At 39.1% G+C, this 19308-nt stretch overlaps 1 protein-coding gene across 1 annotated transcript in view; it reads left to right on the top strand.

The window, feature by feature from the left end:
- CUL5 (cullin 5) overlaps window positions 1-19308 on the top strand; it is a 96194-nt gene that overhangs the window by 62720 nt on the left and 14166 nt on the right. The window contains exons 8-13 of the mRNA XM_027036431.2: window positions 5919-6012; window positions 7345-7475; window positions 7725-7832; window positions 11387-11451; window positions 18052-18184; window positions 19020-19151. Coding sequence (XP_026892232.1) covers window positions 5919-6012; window positions 7345-7475; window positions 7725-7832; window positions 11387-11451; window positions 18052-18184; window positions 19020-19151 — 663 coding nt within the window. The remainder of the gene's footprint in view (window positions 1-5918; window positions 6013-7344; window positions 7476-7724; window positions 7833-11386; window positions 11452-18051; window positions 18185-19019; window positions 19152-19308) is intronic.

The raw sequence follows: 19308 nt of genomic DNA, 5'->3' as shown, positions 1-19308 counted from the left end.
TGAAAAAAAATAAAAAAAAAAAAATTAGCAACCAGGCCACAAGTCATAAATTAATAACATTAAAGTATTTGTTAACTTTCACTATTTTAGTGTATTAAGGGTGATTGCGAAAAAGTGAAGGTAAGTCTGACTCTTCGTCGCTCTGTGTAGTCATGTAAATAGTTGATAAATGAAGCAAGTACTAGTTATAATGGTAAAATAAAGAAATCTTAACCAAGCTAGAAAGGCCAAGGGAAATTAATTTTGAGAATAACCTTCCACGCATAGAATGAATGAATTCTTGAATATGTTACCTTGTATGGTTAAAGACCTTATAATGATAAAGTAAAATCTTAAAGTGGAGAAACCTAGGATAATTTTTAGTTCATCCCCTACTTTATAGTTGGGCTGAAGCAAATTATTACTTGTACAGATTTACGTAATGAACAAAAGAGCCATTCTTGTTGCTTTGTACTAAATTTCAGTGAAGTGGAATTAAAGTTGCAAATTGAATACCGCTAAAGGAAGACTCTCCATGCCACTTGGCCGACCTGTCCCGCCCTCCATCCTCGTTCAGCAGGTCCTGAGTGCCTGCTGTGTTGCATGGCAGGTGCCATCTTTGCAGAGTTTTGCTGTAGAGGAAGGCAGAACACGGAGCACATTCATAGTGAAAGTGTCGCACCTTGCAGACCTCTGGGGAGAGATCTGTATGGATTTAGAGCTTGTGTTCATCTCAGGCAAAATACGCGAGGTGATGGCACCTGGCAAAAAGTTGTGTTCCTCACTGAAGCTGGCAAAAGGAGACGGAAAGGGGGTACAAGGTGAGAGGGATGGCTTCCCACTCTCCATTCAAGGCAGATTTTTCAAATAACAAGTAATATATGTAGGGTTGACTCTGTATGTAGTATTTTGGTAAATGATGGGAAAGAAATACAAAAGAGGAAGAACATGATCTATGCCCTCAAGGAACTGATGCTCTTGTTAAGACTCTTTTACAAGAAGGGGAAAACTGTCAAGCAATCTCCCTTTCTTCTGTTTGCCCATGTAAAATAGTGTTCTGAAGGATTTTTCATCACATAGGGATTTATACTATAATTAATCTCTTTTATTTAAAAAAAAAGCCTTGTTATGAAAGTTTTTAAATATTTACAAAAGTGGAGAAAAGAGTAATGAACCCCACCCCCGTACCCAGCCCCTAGCTTCAACCGTGATCATCATTTTGTTATATTTACTTGGTCATTGCCTTTTTTGTTTTCTTTCCTTTTTTCTTTTCCCATCCCTTTCTTTCCTTCCTTTCTTTTATCATGTCAAAGAAATTTATGATGTCCCATATATTTTACTCTGTATGATACAGAAGTTCATTATAACGTTTTCATGCCTGTATGTACTTAATGATACATACCTAGTCAGTATACCTAACCAATTCTCTAATGATGGGCATTTTCATTATTGTCATTACTATAGCTTATTTCTTATGAATAGTACTTCCTAGGACATCCTTATATGCCTTTGTCGTTTTAACACTTTTATGCACACACATGTGGCATTCTCTTGGAATGAAATTTACTAGAAATTGCTGAAGCAAAGGGTATGCACTTTTACAAATCGCTACATGATACCAAACTGATCTTTGGAAATGTGGTGATTCTTACTCCCATCAACAGCGTGCCTGTTGATCTTTGCTTATCTCGCTTTTGTCAATCTGTGGATTTTGACAGTTTTCCTGGTATTATGGACTTGAAAAAATGTTTATGTGTATTTAAGAATTATTAATGATGGGGGGGGCCCGGGTGGCTCAGTCAGTTGAGCATCTGACTTCGGCTCAGGTCATGATCTTGCGGTTCATGAGTTTGAAGCCCCGCATCGAGCTCTGTGCTGACATCTCAGAGCCTGGAGCCTGCGTCAGATTCTGTGTTTCCCCCTCTCTCTCTCTCTCTCTGCCCCTCCCCCACTCATGCTTTGTCTCTCTCTCTCTCTCTCTCTCTCTCTCTCTGTCAAAAATAAGTAAACATTTAAAAAAATATTAAAAAAAATTTTTTTAATGTTTATTTTTTTTTTGAGAGACACAGAGACAGAATGTGAATGGGTTAGGGGCAGAGAGAGAGGGAGACACAGAAACAGAAGCAGGCTCCAGGCTCTGAGCTGTCAGCACAGATCCTGATATGGGGCTCACACCCACGAACTGTGAGATCATGACCTGAGCCGAAGTCAGGCACTCAACCGACTGAGCCACCCAGGAGCCCTGAAAAAAAAGTAAAAATTATTAATGAGGCTAGATGTCTTTATTCTTATTATGGACCGTTTTTATTCTTTTGTGAGTTCAGGCTAATTTTTTATAAACTTTCACCACTTTTATTATTTTACTTCTTTATTCAGGAGCTATAGTATCATTATTTCCTATATCTGATGTTCAAGCCTCTTCATAATTTTGCCCTAACCTATTTTTCTCACTTAATACTGTCCAACACGAGTCATGCTACTCCAATAAAGAATATTTCTTCATTATTTTTAAAAAAAATTTTTTTAACATTTATTATTGAGAGAGAGAGGCAAAGCATGAGCATGGGAGGGGCAGAGAGAGGGGGAGACACTGAATCTGAGGCAAGCTCCAGGCTCTGAGCTGTCAGCACAGAGCTTCACATGGGGCTCGAACCCACAAACTTAGAGATCATGACCTGAGCCTAAGTTGGACGCTTAACCAACTGAACCATCCATGTGCCCCAAGAATGTTTCCTCATTCTTACATTTTTTTCTATTCATTTTTTTTCTTGGATTCATTTTCAAGCATTTTTTACTTGTTTTCTTAATGTTTTACTTTATACTTTTTCTCTGCCTGTTTAAATCCTCCAGAATCCTATGGTCCATCTTGTGATAAAGTCCCCACAAATTCTCTAGCCTTCATCAGCTTCCTCTTACTTGAAATCCCACTGTACCTATTTTTCCCACCACTAGATTTAGTAGCAAATTATAGGCTACTTTGTTGTGTTACTTATCAGGCACCAGCTGTGTGTGAAGCCACGAATACATATCTGTGGACAAAACATAGTCTTTGTCCTTGTGAAGTTTATAGTGTAACAATGATGCCTTTATTTCTACATCTTTGGTTTATTAATGAGTTGAACTTCTTTTAATGTACCTCTATTATATATGAATTATACACAAATTTTTAGATATACACATACATGTCCCCAGATGGGTTATAAGATTATTGAAGATACAAACCATGTTCTATACTTCTCTTCCTTAAAGCACTTAGTTCTCAGCATGTAGCCATTAAGTATATACTTGCTCTGTTAATGTAACAGAAGTTCTAGATAGTGGAGTCATATACAGCCTCATATTACAAGACCTCATGAACTAACTGTGCAACATTTGCAAGTTACTCAGCCTCCGTAAGCTTGTTTCCTTATGTGTTAAGTATCTGTTTGATAAGGTTGTCATGTGGGTTAAATGAGGTAGTGTATGTGAAGCATTTAGCGCAATGCTTGACACAGAGTAGGTGCTCTTGGAAAGATACCTCTTACTATATATATAGTTAAACCTCTCAAAGTAGAAACTGCTTCAGCAGACCTTTATTTTCGTAACTGTCTTTCATCTAAGCAGTTACCAGATCCTGTTCAGTTTTCTTCAACCATCTTGTCCTCTCCTTTTAATTCTCATTATAACCCACAATAAGAAATACATTATGTATTGTGGCTTAGTATATACTATGCTTACTTGCACATATCTGAAACCAAAGTTCTATGAAATAATAATACTCGCTGTTATTATGTACGATGCACTCTGCTTTTTTTGTTGTTGTTCTGTGTTATTAAAAAAAAAAAAAAAGCTGGTTACAGTCATTGAAACCTTTCGCAACAAGGGGCGCCTGGGCAGCTCAGTTGGTTAAGTATCCATCTCTTGATTTCGACTCAGGTCATGATCTCATGGTTTGTGAGTTCGAGCCCCGCATCAGATTCCTGGCCCAATGCAGAGCTTGCTTAGAATTCTCTCTCTCTCCCTCTCTCTCTGCCCCTCCTGCACAAATAAGTAAATAAATTTAAAAAAAAAAAAAAGAAATTTCTTTCACAACGATTTGAAACACAGGCTGGACTTTGGGAATTTGCAGGAGTTGGACTAACTTCACTTATATTCAAGTATAAATTTTCAGTGAAATAGAAGATGGAGGGGGAAGCCTGGGTGGCTCGGTCATTTGAGTGTCCAACTCTTGACTTTAACTCAGGCTATGATGTCACAGTTTGTGAGATCAAGCCCTGCATCGTGTTTGTCAACGCAGAGCCTGCTTGGGATTCTCTCCTCTCTCTCTGCCCCTCCTCCGCTCACATGTGCTCACTCTCTGTCTCTCAAAATAAATAAACTTTTATAAAAAGCAAAATGAAAATGGAGATGAAGTGACAGAGGCTTGGAGCTTATTACGATTGCACTTTTTCTCTTCTATGTAGTTAGACTTACCTCCTCACAGTCTGCCTTGTTGCAGAGGGTGGGCGTGGTCAGCTGTGTGCATCACAGAGCTGGTGTAGTGTGAGACTACTCAGGAGTTGGGGCAGAGCTTCCCCGCCTGGGCAAGGCAGAAATTTCCCCACCACCTTTGTGTGTATTGTTTTCTTAGGAAATTGGCATACATGGATTTTAAAGTTGTTAGCGTAATTCTCAAAAAGGGACCTGAAAAAAACTTTGTATTCAAATTTTTTTAAGATTTAAAAAGTAGTATAATGAATCCCTATTACCTAAATTCAGCGTCCGTAATTATGAACATTATGTCAATTCCAAGGAGAATTTTTAACAAAGAGCTTTTAAGACACGCATAATTCCCTTCCTCAGTACGGATGCATGATCTTCATTTGAGAAGATTTGTACCAGTCATCCATAGGGCACCTTGCTTTACACGACCTATTCATTTTAACTGAGGCCTGCACGAATAATAAGTAATTCTGTGACATGAAGGAGCAGTGGTGGGGGTGGGGTGGCTTATGTTGAAGACCGTCTGGAACACTGGACCCTGGCCATGTTCCTTGGAATATTACAACAGTCTCCTTGACCAGTCCACTCTTGGGGGAGTAGAAGTTCATTGCATTTATCCTCTGTTTAAAACCTTTGATTCGTTGTTCCCTGCCCCACCTATAGAATAAAATCCCAAACTGTAGATTTTCCTTCATAATCTGCCTCCAACTACCTTTCTAGTTTTCTCTTCCACTGTTTATTCCTTACCGTATCCAGCTTCTTATTCCTAGAACACTCATTCCATTTTGAACTTGTAGTTATTTTTCAAGATTCAGTTTAGATTTCATCTTGTACACGAGACCATTTTAACTACCCCAGAAAGAAGTGCATAGTTCCTCTGCTTGTTTTTATTTGTTGGGTGTGTGTGTGTGTGTGTGTGTGTGTGTGTGTTGCCAGTTAACTGAGTTGTTCTTAGTTTATGTTTGCTTTCTTCCTCGCCCTTAAGTAGACAGTGACCTCCTCCATAGCAGGGGTTATACCTTAATCTTCGTCTCTGAACCACTTCTTTGATGCCTGCACACAGTAGGCATCTCGTGGTGGTTGGTTGGATGGATGTATTCATACTTTCAGAATTATAAAATCTAATTTTGACACATGTTCTCTCCAGATAAGAAGAATTCATCAGTTTATTTAATTTTTTTTTCATTTTGTTTTGTATATTTCCCAGTTTTTTTCCTTCCCTCCTTGGGGGGCTTCATTCAAATTTCTAAAGAGAACATAAGTTCTGTAGCCTTTTTCTTAGGTGTAAATATACTTTGGTGAACTAGAATAGAGTATCCACATTCAGCGTTCCTGTAGTAAAGGTAAGTAAAATCTGCTTTCAGTATACTCAGTTTTTTGCTCTTGTTGTTGAACAGTATGATCTTACGGGGCTTAGAAAGCAGAGTGGAGTAGATTTGTGCTTATAATCGCCTTGACCAGTTTTTGCTGTATTTCAGCTCATGGAATGCTGTGTAAATGCCCTGGTGACATCTTTTAAAGAGACGATCTTAGCCGAGTGCCAAGGCATGATCAAACGAAATGAAACTGAAAGTAGGTAAAACATCACATAAAGTTCTCATAATCTTTTAAGAGGTATCTTTGAAGCGAATCACTTTTAATAAGTTTGCTATTAGATTATTCTTTTATATAGAGGTATATTTGTTACGGTAAACTGTGCTTAAAGAAAATGATAAGATGTTTAACATATAGAAGGTTGCAAATTTGCATTTTAAACATTCTCCCCTTCGGTATCAATGTGCAGGGGAGGGGGTTGGATTTCAGCGTGTCCTCAAACCGTAGGACTCCTGCTTTTAAAGGCTAATTTAAATGGTAAACACAGGGATAGGAAAGAACTAGGCATTTGACTTCTGTGTGGGACTTGGTGACAAATATTTTTAGAAAGTAAAATAACATTCCATGTTAATGCTCTTCATCCCTCTCCCCTAAAATATGTTACAATTTAAGATTTCTGCAAGTACTTTTTTTTTATTATTTACATGTTTTCTTAATAAAGGTATATTTGGGGAGGTTGCAAGTACATTACAACCAAAAGGAATATGGTAAAAAAAATTTACCTATATTTCTACTATGTAGAGATAACACCTTTTAACACTTTGATGTATTGCTCTCTGGATTTCATTGTGTATAAAAATCTCCAGCTGCATTTAAAGTACGTATTTGAGCTCACCTAGGTTCATACACTTGTTAATAGTTTTGTAGTAGAAAGCTCATTGGCATAAATGAAATATTTGAATCTTTGTATGCCAAGCTAAGTAGAGTTCTATCTTAACCGATCCCTGTTGGACTCCCTTCAAAAGGATTATTTAGTCGCAGTTTTGTGCAGCAAGATTTTTGCGAAGTTCAGTTAAACAGTATAACATGAAATAGTGCTTTCATAAACTGAAAAATTCCCTATCAATGAGTGCACTTTTATGTTATCCCTAATACACTTTTTTCTTTTATAATCATTACTCTGATGATGTGAGTTTTTTTGCCCCTTAATGATATGGTGCTATGAATTTAATATTGTGTCTACTTTATGAAATAGGCTATTACATAAATTTTTGTGCTTCTTAGAATAAAAACTGTTCTGTGGAATTGAAGGTCAAATGATTCACCTTGTAAGAGGAGTTAGGTTTTGTGCTGTGTGATCACTTTTAATTTGAGTTTCCTTTAAAAACAATTTTTGTCAGAATGTAGATCAAGAAGTTCTAGTACTTATTGTAACAACTCCTAAACTAATTGTACCTACAGAGTACTATTAAGGTTCTCAATTTCCAGCTAATATTTCTCCATACTTTTCCTATCATAGGCATTCTAGACCAATGAGAAACTTTATTTTGATGGATGAGGTGATTTCATGAGTGTGTTGTGTCCTTTCAGAACTACATTTAATGTTTTCATTGATGGACAAGGTTCCCAATGGGATAGAGCCAATGCTGAAAGACTTGGAGGAACATATCATTAGTGCTGGCCTGGCAGATATGGTAGCAGCTGCTGAAACTATTACTACTGTAAGTTTCCTCAATGGCGAGGATGAATGTGTGTCAAGGTTGTTTTTTAAATGTAAGATCGGGTATTTAAAATAGTGATTGATGGCAAAACAGTAATATTGGAACATCTTTTAATATCGAGAAAAATTTTTTTTCGGAGAAGTCCCAAATTTTATCTCTATAATGATTTATTAAAATTACATTTATATTATTTTTTTGTATTGTTTTCTTTTTAAAATCTCATTTGAGTATGAAACATTTTATTTTTAGGACTCTGAGAAATACGTTGAGCAGTTACTTACATTATTTAATAGATTTAGTAAACTCGTCAAAGAAGCTTTTCAAGATGATCCACGATTTCTTACTGCAAGAGATAAGGTATGTATTCCTGTATGTTAACACTACTGTCATAATATTTTTATTTTTATTTATTTTTTTTATTTTCTTTTAAATATAATTTATTGTCAAATTGGTTTCCATACCACACCCAGTGTTCATCCCAACAAGTGTCCTCCTCCCTGCCCATCACCCACTTTCCCTTCTCCCCCACCCCCCCCAACTACCCTTAGTTTGTTCTCAGTCCTTAAGATGTTATGTTTTTAAATTTAAAAAAATTTTTTGAAAGAGACAGACCACACGCGCAGGGGAGGGGCAGAGGGAGAGGGAGAGAGAGAACCTTAAGCAATCTCCATGTGCAGCGCGGAGCCCAACGCGGGGCTCAATCTCACAACGGTGAGATCATGACCTGAGCTGAAATACAGAGCCAGACACTTAACCAGTGAACCACCCAGGTGCCCCATCATAATTTACGTTTAAAAAGAAACTTGCACCATTATGCTACTAAGTTACAAACTGAAAACCTAGCAACTCTTTTTTTTTTTAAATCAGTGGAGGGCAACCATTTTTATTATATTTGGTTGGTACATGTTTTTGTAAGCGTTGGGTATGCTTATGGACTAGAATTTAGTAGAAAGTTGCTCCTTCATTTTTCCAAGAATATTTTCCCGTTGTTTACTCTTACTGATTATTGAATTCCTATTCTTCCCTTCTTCACCCTTCAAGACCCACCTCAAAGTACATTCCTCCTGGAACTTCCTTGATAGCCTGCCTCCCCCGACATCCTGTCCCAAGCAGAGTTGATTCCTCCACCCTCTGCCCTTTTCACAGGACTCCTGGGTATTATGTCACTTACCGTTTCCCTTACCCTTTCTTCTGTCCTTGCTAGCATGGGATAATAACAAAACATAGAATTATCCTTAGAGTTGTATCTTTTAAAGTGTCGTAAACCTATCACTATAGAAATTACCATCAGTGTTTTTGCTTTGAACTACCTTTCATTATTTCCCAAGTTAGATTTTTTTGTTGTTGTTCTTGTGTCTCTAAAAAGACAATCAACTTTCTCCAGTAGCGTTGAGGGTTTTTTGTTTTGTTTTCTTCCCCTCTTTCTGTTTGTAGGTGGGTAGGAAGAGAGAGAGAGAGGGAGGGAGAGAGAGGAGGAAAGATGTTAAGGGAGGATGGAGGTAGTGAGTTGGTTTGAAATGTTAAATTGAGCGGCTGGCAGAGGCTTCATTGAGGGGACATTAGAATCAAGATTGAAGGTGATTAAGACATGAAGTCATGTGGTATATGAGGGAAGTGTGTTCAGCCAAAGGGGACGGCGGATACAAATGCTGTAGGCAGGAATATCCCTGTCCTATTCCAGGAACAGGGGAGAAAAAGGTCATTGTGGCCTGAGTGGATCAAGTGAGGGGAGAAGAGTAGGAAATGAAGTCAAAGAGATAATAGAGGCCAGATCACGTCAGGCTATGAGCCATGGTAAGGAGTTTGGTTTTTACCCTGAGTTGGACAGAAAGTCCCTGAAAGGTTCTGAACAGAATGAATATGACTTACGTTTTAATTTTTTTAATTCCATATTTGAGAGCGAGAGAGAGAGAGAGAGCAGGAGAGGGGCAGAGAGATGGGGGAAGAATCTGAGGTAGGCTTCAGGCTCTGAGCTGTCAGCACAGTACCCAATGTGGGGCTCGAACTCACAAGCAGTGAGGTCACGACCTGAGCCAAAGTCGGATGCTCAAGCAACTAGGCCACCCAGGCAGCCCATATGACTTACATTTTAAAGGATCCCTTGGTTGGGGCACCAGGTTGGCTCAGTTGGTTAAGTGTCTGACTCTTGGTCATGACCTGTGGGCTCAGGTCATTATCTCACCATTTGTGGGTTTGAGTGCCACATTGGGCTCTGCGCCGATGGCATAGAGCCTGCTTGGGATTCTCTCTCCCTCTGTCTCTGCCCCCCCGCCTCTGTCTCTCAAAAATAAATAAACAAACATTTGAAAAAAATTTTTTTAAAAAGGATCCCTTGGTTGCTGCAAAAAGAATATACTAAGAGGAGCAAGGGAAGAAACAAGAAGAGCAGTTAGGAACCTACTTGGGCAATTCTGTGAAGTAAGGATGGAGGCTCGGCCCGGAACGGTAGCGGGTAGAGGTAGTCATGGTTGGTTGGATACTGATGATGACAGCAAACTACCCAAGATTTGCTAATGAATCAGATGTAGAATGTACTAGAGACCAAAGATGACAGTCAGATTTTTGTTCCGATCGATTAGCAGCATGTGCTTGCTGAGATGGGGAAGGTGATGGGAGAGGCAGTTTGTGGGGGATGGTTGTAGGGAGATTAGGAACTCAGTTTTGGACAAGTTAACTTTGAAAGATTTGTTCAACGTCCATGTGGCAGCGTCACGGCGGCCATGTAAGGGAGAGAATAGACCTGGAATCGTAAATGGGGAGCTTTAGCGTCTGGATGGTATTTAGAGCACGGACGCTGGCTGTGATCACCAGTGTGATGAGTGATGATAGCAAAGAGATTCAGGGACCAGCCTGGGATAGTCAGTTTGGTTACGAGAAGGATGAAGAAGCAACTTTCCTGAGGTGAGAGAGGGATGAGTGGAATGACCAGGAGAGTGCACTGTGGGAGGAGACAAGTGGGAGGAGCACTTTGAGGAGGAGGCTGTGATCTGCTGTTTTAAAATGCTGCTGAGAGGTCAGATGGGATGGGCATCGGCCATTGTCTTCAGCAACATGGAGGTGGTCAGTGACTTGGCGAGAACAGTTAGCGGAGCTGTGGCGTGAAAGCCTGGTCCTGGAAGGTTTTCCCAGGAGGAACGGCAGTAGAGAAATTGGAGACCATGGGCTGCGCACTTCATCCATGAGTCGAGCTTAAAGAGAGAGAGGTAAATGAGGCTGTGGCTGAAGGTGAACAAAGGCAAGAGAGAATTTTCAAGATTTAAATAACGGTACGTGTGTATGGCGAGGCTGCAGAAATGGTGGGTGGGGGGAAAAAGTGAAGATAGAGAAGAAATGGGAGGGAATTCTGATCACTTCAGTTTTATTAGGAAAATAGGACGCCACATCATCAGCAGGAAGTCTCCCTGGGAGAGGAAATATTGGAGGCTGAAGAGAAAGGAGATGGTACGAGATGTGTTCTGGGAGAGTGTATTGACAAGAGAAGGTGGTGTGGCGGTCAGGCAGCACTAAGACCCCGCTTGAGAATAACGACAATCATAGCATCAGGAGGGGCATGAAGTCATTGACTTGAAAAATTGTGTCAGGCCAGGTACACCATTAAAATATCTAGCTGTACATTAAAAAACACAAGGGTAGGGGGCGCCTGGGTGGCTCAGTCCAGTAAGCATCCAACTTCGGCTCAGGTCACGATCTCACCATTCATGAGTTCGAGCCCCACATCGGGCGCTGTGCTGACAGCTGGAAGCCTGGAGCCCGCTTCAGATTCTGTGTCTCCCTTTCTCTCTGCCCCTCCCCTGCTCACACTCTGTCTCTCTCTCTCTGTCTCTCTCAAACATTTCAGATAAATAAATAAAATATCTAGCTGTATTTTCAAAACAAAAAATAATGCTCATTACATTTTAAATTCTTTACAGGCATATAAAGCAGTTGTTAATGATGCTACCATATTTAAACTTGAATTACCTTTGAAGCAGAAAGGGTAAGTGTTTAAAAGTCATGTTTAAAATTCTTTTGTTTTTTGGAGTGTCTTATGCATTATTGAATGTGCAAACTGTTAGGTTTGATTTTTGTTGTTGTTGTTTTGTTTTTACTTTAATGATTTTTGTTGCCGTTGAATATTAACAGTTGTCTCACATTTTTGAGGGAAAAAACTGTCTTGAATTTTAATTTCATATTAAATTATCTCTTTTTGTGACCAAAAAACGTTGATCTTATTTTTTTTAAGTGGAAAAATGTTCTGCTGACTTGACAAAACTTAAGAGGGCACCTGTCCTGTTTTCTTTATACATGGTGAAATATATAAAACACATAAACACTACATTTTCAGAATCTCTTCATATGGATACATAAAGGTCTTCCTCATTCATCCCTGCCCCCCGCGTTTTTTAACAAAAATTTTCAAATTTCTGTCACCTGTTGCTTTGTCAAATATTTATCTCTGTATACATCATCAGTCAGCTTTTTAAGTGGATTTCAAAAGAAATTTCAGGCACAAGTAACTTTCGCTCCCTGAACACTTCAGCAGACGGTCATTAATTGAGTATGGTGTCGGTATGTGTGTTCAGGTAAAATTTACATGCGGACAGATACACAAATCCCAAGTGTCCGGGTCTGTGAGACCTGACAAATGCCTGCACCCCTGGTACGATGGACCGGATGTTCATCGTCCTCAAGAATCCCCCCACACCCGTTCCCTGCCAGTCCTACCCCGTCCTCTTCCAGAGACAGCCATTCTGATGATTTCGGCCGAGATTAGTTTTGCCTCATCTGGGACTTTATGTAAACGGAATCACACAATATGCGCTTCTTTTTGTAAAGCTTCTTTGAGTGCAGCATAGTGGCGTTGAGATTCAGGTGTGTACCGGCATATCACAGCGGCTCGTTTCCCACGTGTGCGTGAGACTTTACACTCCCACCAGCGACGTGAGGGCGTGCTAGTCGATCCGTGTTCTTACCAGCAGTTAGAGTTGTCATTTTCATTTCAGTCGTTGTAGAGTTTGTAGTGATTGTCTCGTTATGGTGTTAGTTCCATTTCCTGTGACTATTGTTGTTGAGCACATTTTCGTGTATCATTTCACCTTCTTATACTAAAATTTTTTTTAATGTTTATTTTTGAGAAAGTGAGAGAGCATGAGCACAGGGGAGGGGCAGAGAGAGAGGGAGACAGAGGATCCATGCAGGCTCCAGGCTCTGAGCTGTCAGCACAGAGCCCGCCTGGTGTGGGGCTTGATCTCATGAACTGTGAGACCATGACTTGAGTTGTTCAGATGCTTAACTGACTGAACCACCCAGGCGCCCCTAGCCTTCTTACATTTTCCTTTATAAAGTATCTTTTTTGTCTGTTTTTTTTTGTTGTTGTTGTTTTTTGCCCACTGCATTGTTCCTTTTTCTTAGTGAGCTATAACAGTTCTTACATATTCTTTGAAATATAGATCATTTGAGAGATATGTGCTTTTCTTTTATGGTTTTTTGCTTTTTATGTCTCATCTAGAAAACTTCGTTTACCTCTACCCCTGAGACATGAAGATAATCTCTTTTATTTCTTCTAGAAGCTTTATCATTTTAGCTTTCACATTTAGTTCTAGGATCCATCTTAAATTAATGATTATGTATAGTGTGAGTCAGGGGTTAAATCTGACTTTTTTTCTTTTCCACGTGGGTAACAAGTGGTTCTATCACCATTTATTGGAATTACTTTCCCTCCCCACTGCATTGCTTTGGGACCTTTTGTCAAGATCCAATCACTCAAAACTATGTACGTTGGGGCACTCAGGTGGCCCAGTTGGTTAAGCGTCTCACTCTTGGTTTCGACTCAGGTCATGATCCCGTAGTTCGTGACATGGAGTCCCACATCAGGCTCTGTGCTGACAATGCAGAGCCTGCTTGGGATTCTCTCTCTCCCTCTCTCCCTGACCCTTCCCACTCTCACTCTATTTCTCTTCTGTCTCTCTCTCAAAATAAGTAAACTTTGTAACTTTTTTTTTTTTTTTTTTTGAGAGAGAGAGAAAGAGAGCGAGCATGAGCAGGGGAAGGGCAGAGAGAGTGGGAGATACAGAATCTGAAGCAGGTTCCAGGCTCTGAGCTGTCAGCACAGAGCCTGACGCGGGGCTCAAACTCGTGAACCATGAGTTCATGACCTGAGCCGAAGTCGGATGCCCAACTGACTGAACCACCCAGGCCCCCTCAAAATAAATAAACTTTAAAACGAAATATGTATGTATTTCTGGGCTCTCTTTTCTATTCCATTGATTTGCTTAGGTATTCTTAGGCCATTATTGTATAGTCATAATTCATATAGTTCTGTAGTAAGTTTTAAAGTCAGGTAGTATAATTTATCCGTAGGTAAACAGTTGATTTTAGTGTATTGATCTTATATCCTGTTACCTTGTGGAAGTTATTAGTTCTTATAGTTGTTTTGCAGATTTCTTAAGGTTTTCCTGTGTAAATAATCATGTAATCTGTAAATATACAAGTTTTATATCTTCCTTTCTGATTTTTATACCACTTACTTTTCTTGCCTTGATAAACTGGTTAGGATTATAAGTACATTTTTAGGGGCGCCTGGGTGGCTCAGTCGGTTAAGCGTCCGACTTCAGCTCAGGTCACAATCTCGCGGTCCGTGGGTTCGAGCCCCGCGTTGGGCTCTGGGCTGATGGCTCAGAGCCTGGAGCCTGTTTCCGATTCTGTGTCTCCCTCTCTCTCTGCCCCTCCCCTGTTCATGCTCTGTCTCCCTCTGTCTCAAAAATAAATAAACGTTAAAAAAAATTTTAAAAAAAAAGGATTATAAGTACATTTTTAGATAAATGTAGTTAAAGTGGGCATCCCTGTCATATTGGCAAGCTGGAGCAGAAAGCCTTTAATATTTCATCACTAATTACAAAGTTAGCTGAGGGTTTTTCATAGATGCCCTTAATTAGATTGCTTTTTATTCCTAGCTTGCTAAAAGTTTTGATAATAAATCAACGGGTATTGACTTTTATTAAATACTTTTTTTCTGTGTTGAAATGCTTAAGGTTTTTTTTTTTTTTTCCTGTATTCTTCTGATGTGGTGAATGCATTGGTTATTTAAAAAAAAATAAAAACCATTTATGGGGCGCCTGGGTGGCTCAGTTGGTTAAGCGGCCGACTTTGGCTCAGGTCGTGATCTCACCATTCATGAGTTCGAGCCCCGCGTCAGGCTCTGTGCTGATAGCTCAGAGCCTGGAGCCTGCTTCTGTTTCTGTGTCTCCCTCTCTCTCTGCCCCTCTTCTGCACTCTCTATTTCAAAAATAAACATTTAAAAAAATTGTTTTTATTTGTACACAAATGTTTGTAGCAGCATTATTCTTAATAGCCTTCCGCAAAAGGACAACCCAAATGCCCATTGTCTGGTGAAGGGGTAAGCAAAATATGGTACAGCCATGCAGTGGACTGTCCTTGAGCCATAAAATGGAATGAGAATCTGATACATGCTACAACATGAATGAAGCCCTGAGAAGTGCTAAGTGGAATAGGCCACACACAGAAGGACAAATATTGTGTGATTCCACTTATATAAGGTATCTAGAATAGGCAGGTCCATTAATAGAGTAGAGTAGATATCTGCTGGGACTTGGTGGGGGTGGGGAGAGGGAACTGGGAAGTTACCGTTTAATGGATGTAGGGTTTCTGTGTAGGGCAGTGAACAAGTTTTGGGTACGGATAGTGGCGATATTTGCAGAACATTTTGAATGTACTTACTGCCACTGGATTGTAAACTTACAAATGATTAAAACAGTAAATGTGTTTTACCACAATAAAGTAAATATTTTTTAAAAGGAATGAACCAGCAATATGTGCTACGATATGGACGAATCTTAAAAACATTATCCTAATTTTAAAAGGTCAGTCACCAGAGAGCACACATTGTATGATTCCCTTTATATGAGGTGTTCAGAAAAAGGAGATCCATAAAGATAAAAGGTAGAATACTTGTAACCAGCGCTGGGAGGGAGGGGTGGCTGGCGAATGGCATTTGGCTAATGAGTGTGGGGTTTCTTTTGTAGGTAATGAAAATGTTTTAAAATTTTATTATGGTGGTTGCACAAGTTTATAGATATACTTAAAAACTTCGACTTGCATACTTTAAATGGATGAACTGCATGGTATGTGAATTATATCTTAGTAATAACAAGCTTAAATAGATAATAAGTGATAGGGAACAAATAATACACATTAATGAACAAATAGGTGGAAATTGTTACCGAGAAAAGGTAACATGTCTATAGCAATATGTAATTGGAATTAGAGCAGAAAAGGGGACATAAGCAGTATTTGAAGAGTTATTGGCCGTAAATTTCCAGAATTGATGAAAGCTGCCAACTCTTACATTCTCTTTGAATCCCAAGCAAGATAAATACAAATTAAATCAGTACGTCATAGTGAAACAGCTGGAAAACTGAAAAGAAACAAAAAAGCCCTAAAACAGCCCCAGGAGAGGAAATGACATGCTGCCTTCCCAGAGTCAAGGATGAAGGACTGACCTCTGTCTTCCCAGCAGGGTGAATTGGAGGAAGGGAGATGATGGATCGCTGCAGACTTGGCAGGAGTTCGTGCGGGAGCTAGGCATTGGCAGTGAGGGTAGATGAAGGTAGAGGGATGGGAAGTAAGTTAGTGGCCTTCCCACTGGCCCATGTCTACGTCAGGGATGCAGAAAACCTTTCTAGCGAGTGCCAGTTAGAAACCTTAAAGGAAATGCGTTCTTCAGTCCTCTGCTTCCGCATCTGCTCTTTTCTAACCTGGCGCCCTCTGGTGGAAGTATCGTTACAATTTGCCCTTTCCACTTCTCCCCACAATTAGTCTTTCCTGCTGTGCAAAGAAAGGTGCACCTCTCCTTATTCTTAGTATGGTGTGTTGCCTTGAAACATAAAAAGCCGCCTTGGTCGGTTAGATGATCGGCTCTTGATTCCAGCTCAGGTCATGATCTCACAGTTCGTGGGATTGAGCCCCACATCACACTCCGTGCTCAGTGCAGAGACTGCTTGGAATTCTCGCGCTCTCTCTCAAAATAAATAAATATTTTAAAAAGCCTTCGAGTTGCGTAAGAAAGGAATATTTTGAAATATTGGTATTGATGTACAGAAAATGGATTCCTTTTTTTTTTTTTTTTAAGTTTAGTTATTTGTTTTGAGCGAGAGAAAGAGCACAAGTGGGGTAGGAGCAGAGAGAGATGGAGAGAGAATTCCAAGCAGGCTCTGTGCTGTCAGAGCCCTGTGTAGGGGCTCAAACACAAATCGTGAGATCATGACCTGAGCTGAGATCAAGAGTCCAATGCTTAACCAGCTGAGCCATCCAGGCACCCCCAAGAAATGAATTTCTTATAACTAAGTATCAGATCGTTTTGCAAGTCATAGGGTTTCCAGTTCTTTGCTTTCCACACAATTGATGGCTAGTTTGATGCATTATTAAAAATAACCTTTTGTGTTAGATCTGTATGTATTTTTTAAGCCAGTAACTCGGAAGGTTCTCAACAAGTTGAGTGACATCAGAAAAACTTCCTGTCTCATGTACTTACTTATGAGAATAAGATCCTTCAGGACAGATATATATTTATAAAGATAAAAAAGTCGAAATAAAAGTAATTTCTGGGTTCATAAGTTGGAGGAAAAAAGTTTGATCTCCCTCAGTAAGAGTTGACACAAACAGTAACGTACTGCCTATGTTTTATACATACAAGCATTACAAGTTTGTTATTTTGGAAAGTTGTGTACTTAAAATAATTTGGTTAATTCAATTCTGGGAAAATAACATGTAAGTTTTATATACACGAATTTTGAAATGTTGAATTTAAATTTATTTCATACATAGTTTAGAGAAGTGAGATAAAGAACTTTAAAGCAAAAAATATAGTACACTGGCTTTTAAGTTTTGTTGGCAAAGTAAAATAGAGGTAAAAGTTCTTCATTGTTTAAGAAAAGTTTGTTTACAGTTTTTGAAAATGGATGATGGTAGATATCACGTAACGAATTTAGGTTACATTGGATACGTTTCAGAGAATGAAGTAACTTTTTTCTTGACATATTAATAATGAAAAGTTTTTAATGTTAACTTAAAAATATGCAAGGACTTACATACTTTTTCAGAAGTATTTAGCAAGTAAGTACCTGAAGAAAAGTTTTTAAAGATTATTGGCAAGGCTACCAGTAGACAGGCCCTCACCCAGGATACAGATTACTTCGAGGTCTCCCTCTCAGGGCCCTGCTGGCCCTGGGAACGTGAGATGAGGGCCTCCTTAAGTTATGCCCCCTCATTGTCTTGCTCATGAAAAATTGGCTCTAGAAAAAATATTTGCAGGGAGCACCTGGGTGTCCCAGTCGGTTGGACTTCGGACTCTTGATCTGGGATCAGGACATGATCTCATGGTTCATGGGTTTGAGCCCTATGTCAGTCTCTGCACTGACAGTGTGGAGCCTGCTTGGGATTCTCTTTCTCCCTCTTTGTCTCTCTGCCCCTCCCCTGCTCTTGTTCGTTCTCTCTCTCTCTCTCAAAAATAAACAGTGAAAAAAAAAATATTTGTAGATACCAGTCACTTTTCATCAACTGCTTTTATTTTGTTTTTTAGGGTGGGATTAAAAACTCAGCCTGAATCAAAATGCCCTGAGCTGCTTGCCAATTACTGTGACATGTTGTTAAGAAAAACACCATTAAGCAAAAAACTAACCTCTGAAGAGATTGAAGCAAAGCTTAAAGAAGTGGTACATATCTTTTTTTTTATTTCAGAAATTTTAATTATCTTACTTTGAATTTGTGTTTTGCTTGTAAGACTTTCTGTGATAGCATCACATTTTTTAAAATGTTTATCTATGAGCAGCTAATATGAAATTTTACAATGTAAGATCTCTATAGGGCAGTTTTTCTTCCTGGAAGTTTTTACTTTGTAGCTTCTAGAAAGGAAAATAGGTTTAATTCTTCCCCCTTCTTGATTGTTTTGAAGGAATTCAGTACCAGTTTCTATTAAAGGACAAAGAAGGGGGAAATGGGGCTGATGGTGTTTGGAATGGCAGTGGAGAGACTAGGAGTTTTTCACCTCTTTCTTTTTGTGAGAGCCCAGGATAGGTGTTTCAACACCAGTGAGTGACGGGAAGAGTTAGTTGCTTTCATTTTTGTATCCTGGCTGTGAGTGTAATATGCCGTAAGTCCAGGAATACAGAGAGGAAGAAAAACAAGAAGTAAAGATGGAGAATATAGACAATAGAAGATGAGTGTCAGAAAAAGATTTTACAGAAGAGAAAATTGGGGGAGAACCCTTAATTTTCATGTAAAGTTTTATTACGTTGCATATGAAATCTGGAAATTTGATGTTTATAGAAACTAAAAGGTTATTTGATTACAGTCTCAAATTTGCTAATTGTTTAGTAAAATAGTGTGTCAGGACTGGTTATTTTTCAGACACAGGCAGTTCAGTAGACCTCTCTCTGTATATACTCATGTAAATTTCTGGACTTTGACATTGGGGGATATGGAAAGGGCTCAGTGAGAGAGGTGGCGAAGAGTGCACATGAATTGAAAGTAACTCTGTTTTCTGTACAGCTGTTGGTACTTAAATACGTACAAAATAAAGACGTTTTTATGAGATATCACAAAGCTCATTTGACGCGACGTCTTATATTAGACATCTCTGCTGATAGTGAAATTGAAGAGAATATGGTAGAGTGGCTAAGAGTAAGTAAATTTTTTAATATTTGTTTTCCTTACTATAGCACATGGTTCTTATGTGTGCTCAAGTGATGTTGTTAGTGTTGAAGAAGTAGGGGACATTTTATAAGAACATGGCATCAATTATGTAAAATAGGTATCTAATAAAGTATATTTTCTTAAT

This window comes from Acinonyx jubatus, chromosome D1 (assembly GCF_027475565.1).
Source record: "Acinonyx jubatus isolate Ajub_Pintada_27869175 chromosome D1, VMU_Ajub_asm_v1.0, whole genome shotgun sequence".
Taxonomy (NCBI): Eukaryota; Metazoa; Chordata; class Mammalia; order Carnivora; family Felidae; genus Acinonyx; species Acinonyx jubatus.
The sequence above is the reverse complement of the archived record's forward strand: the minus strand, read 5'-3'. Positions and strand labels throughout refer to the sequence as shown.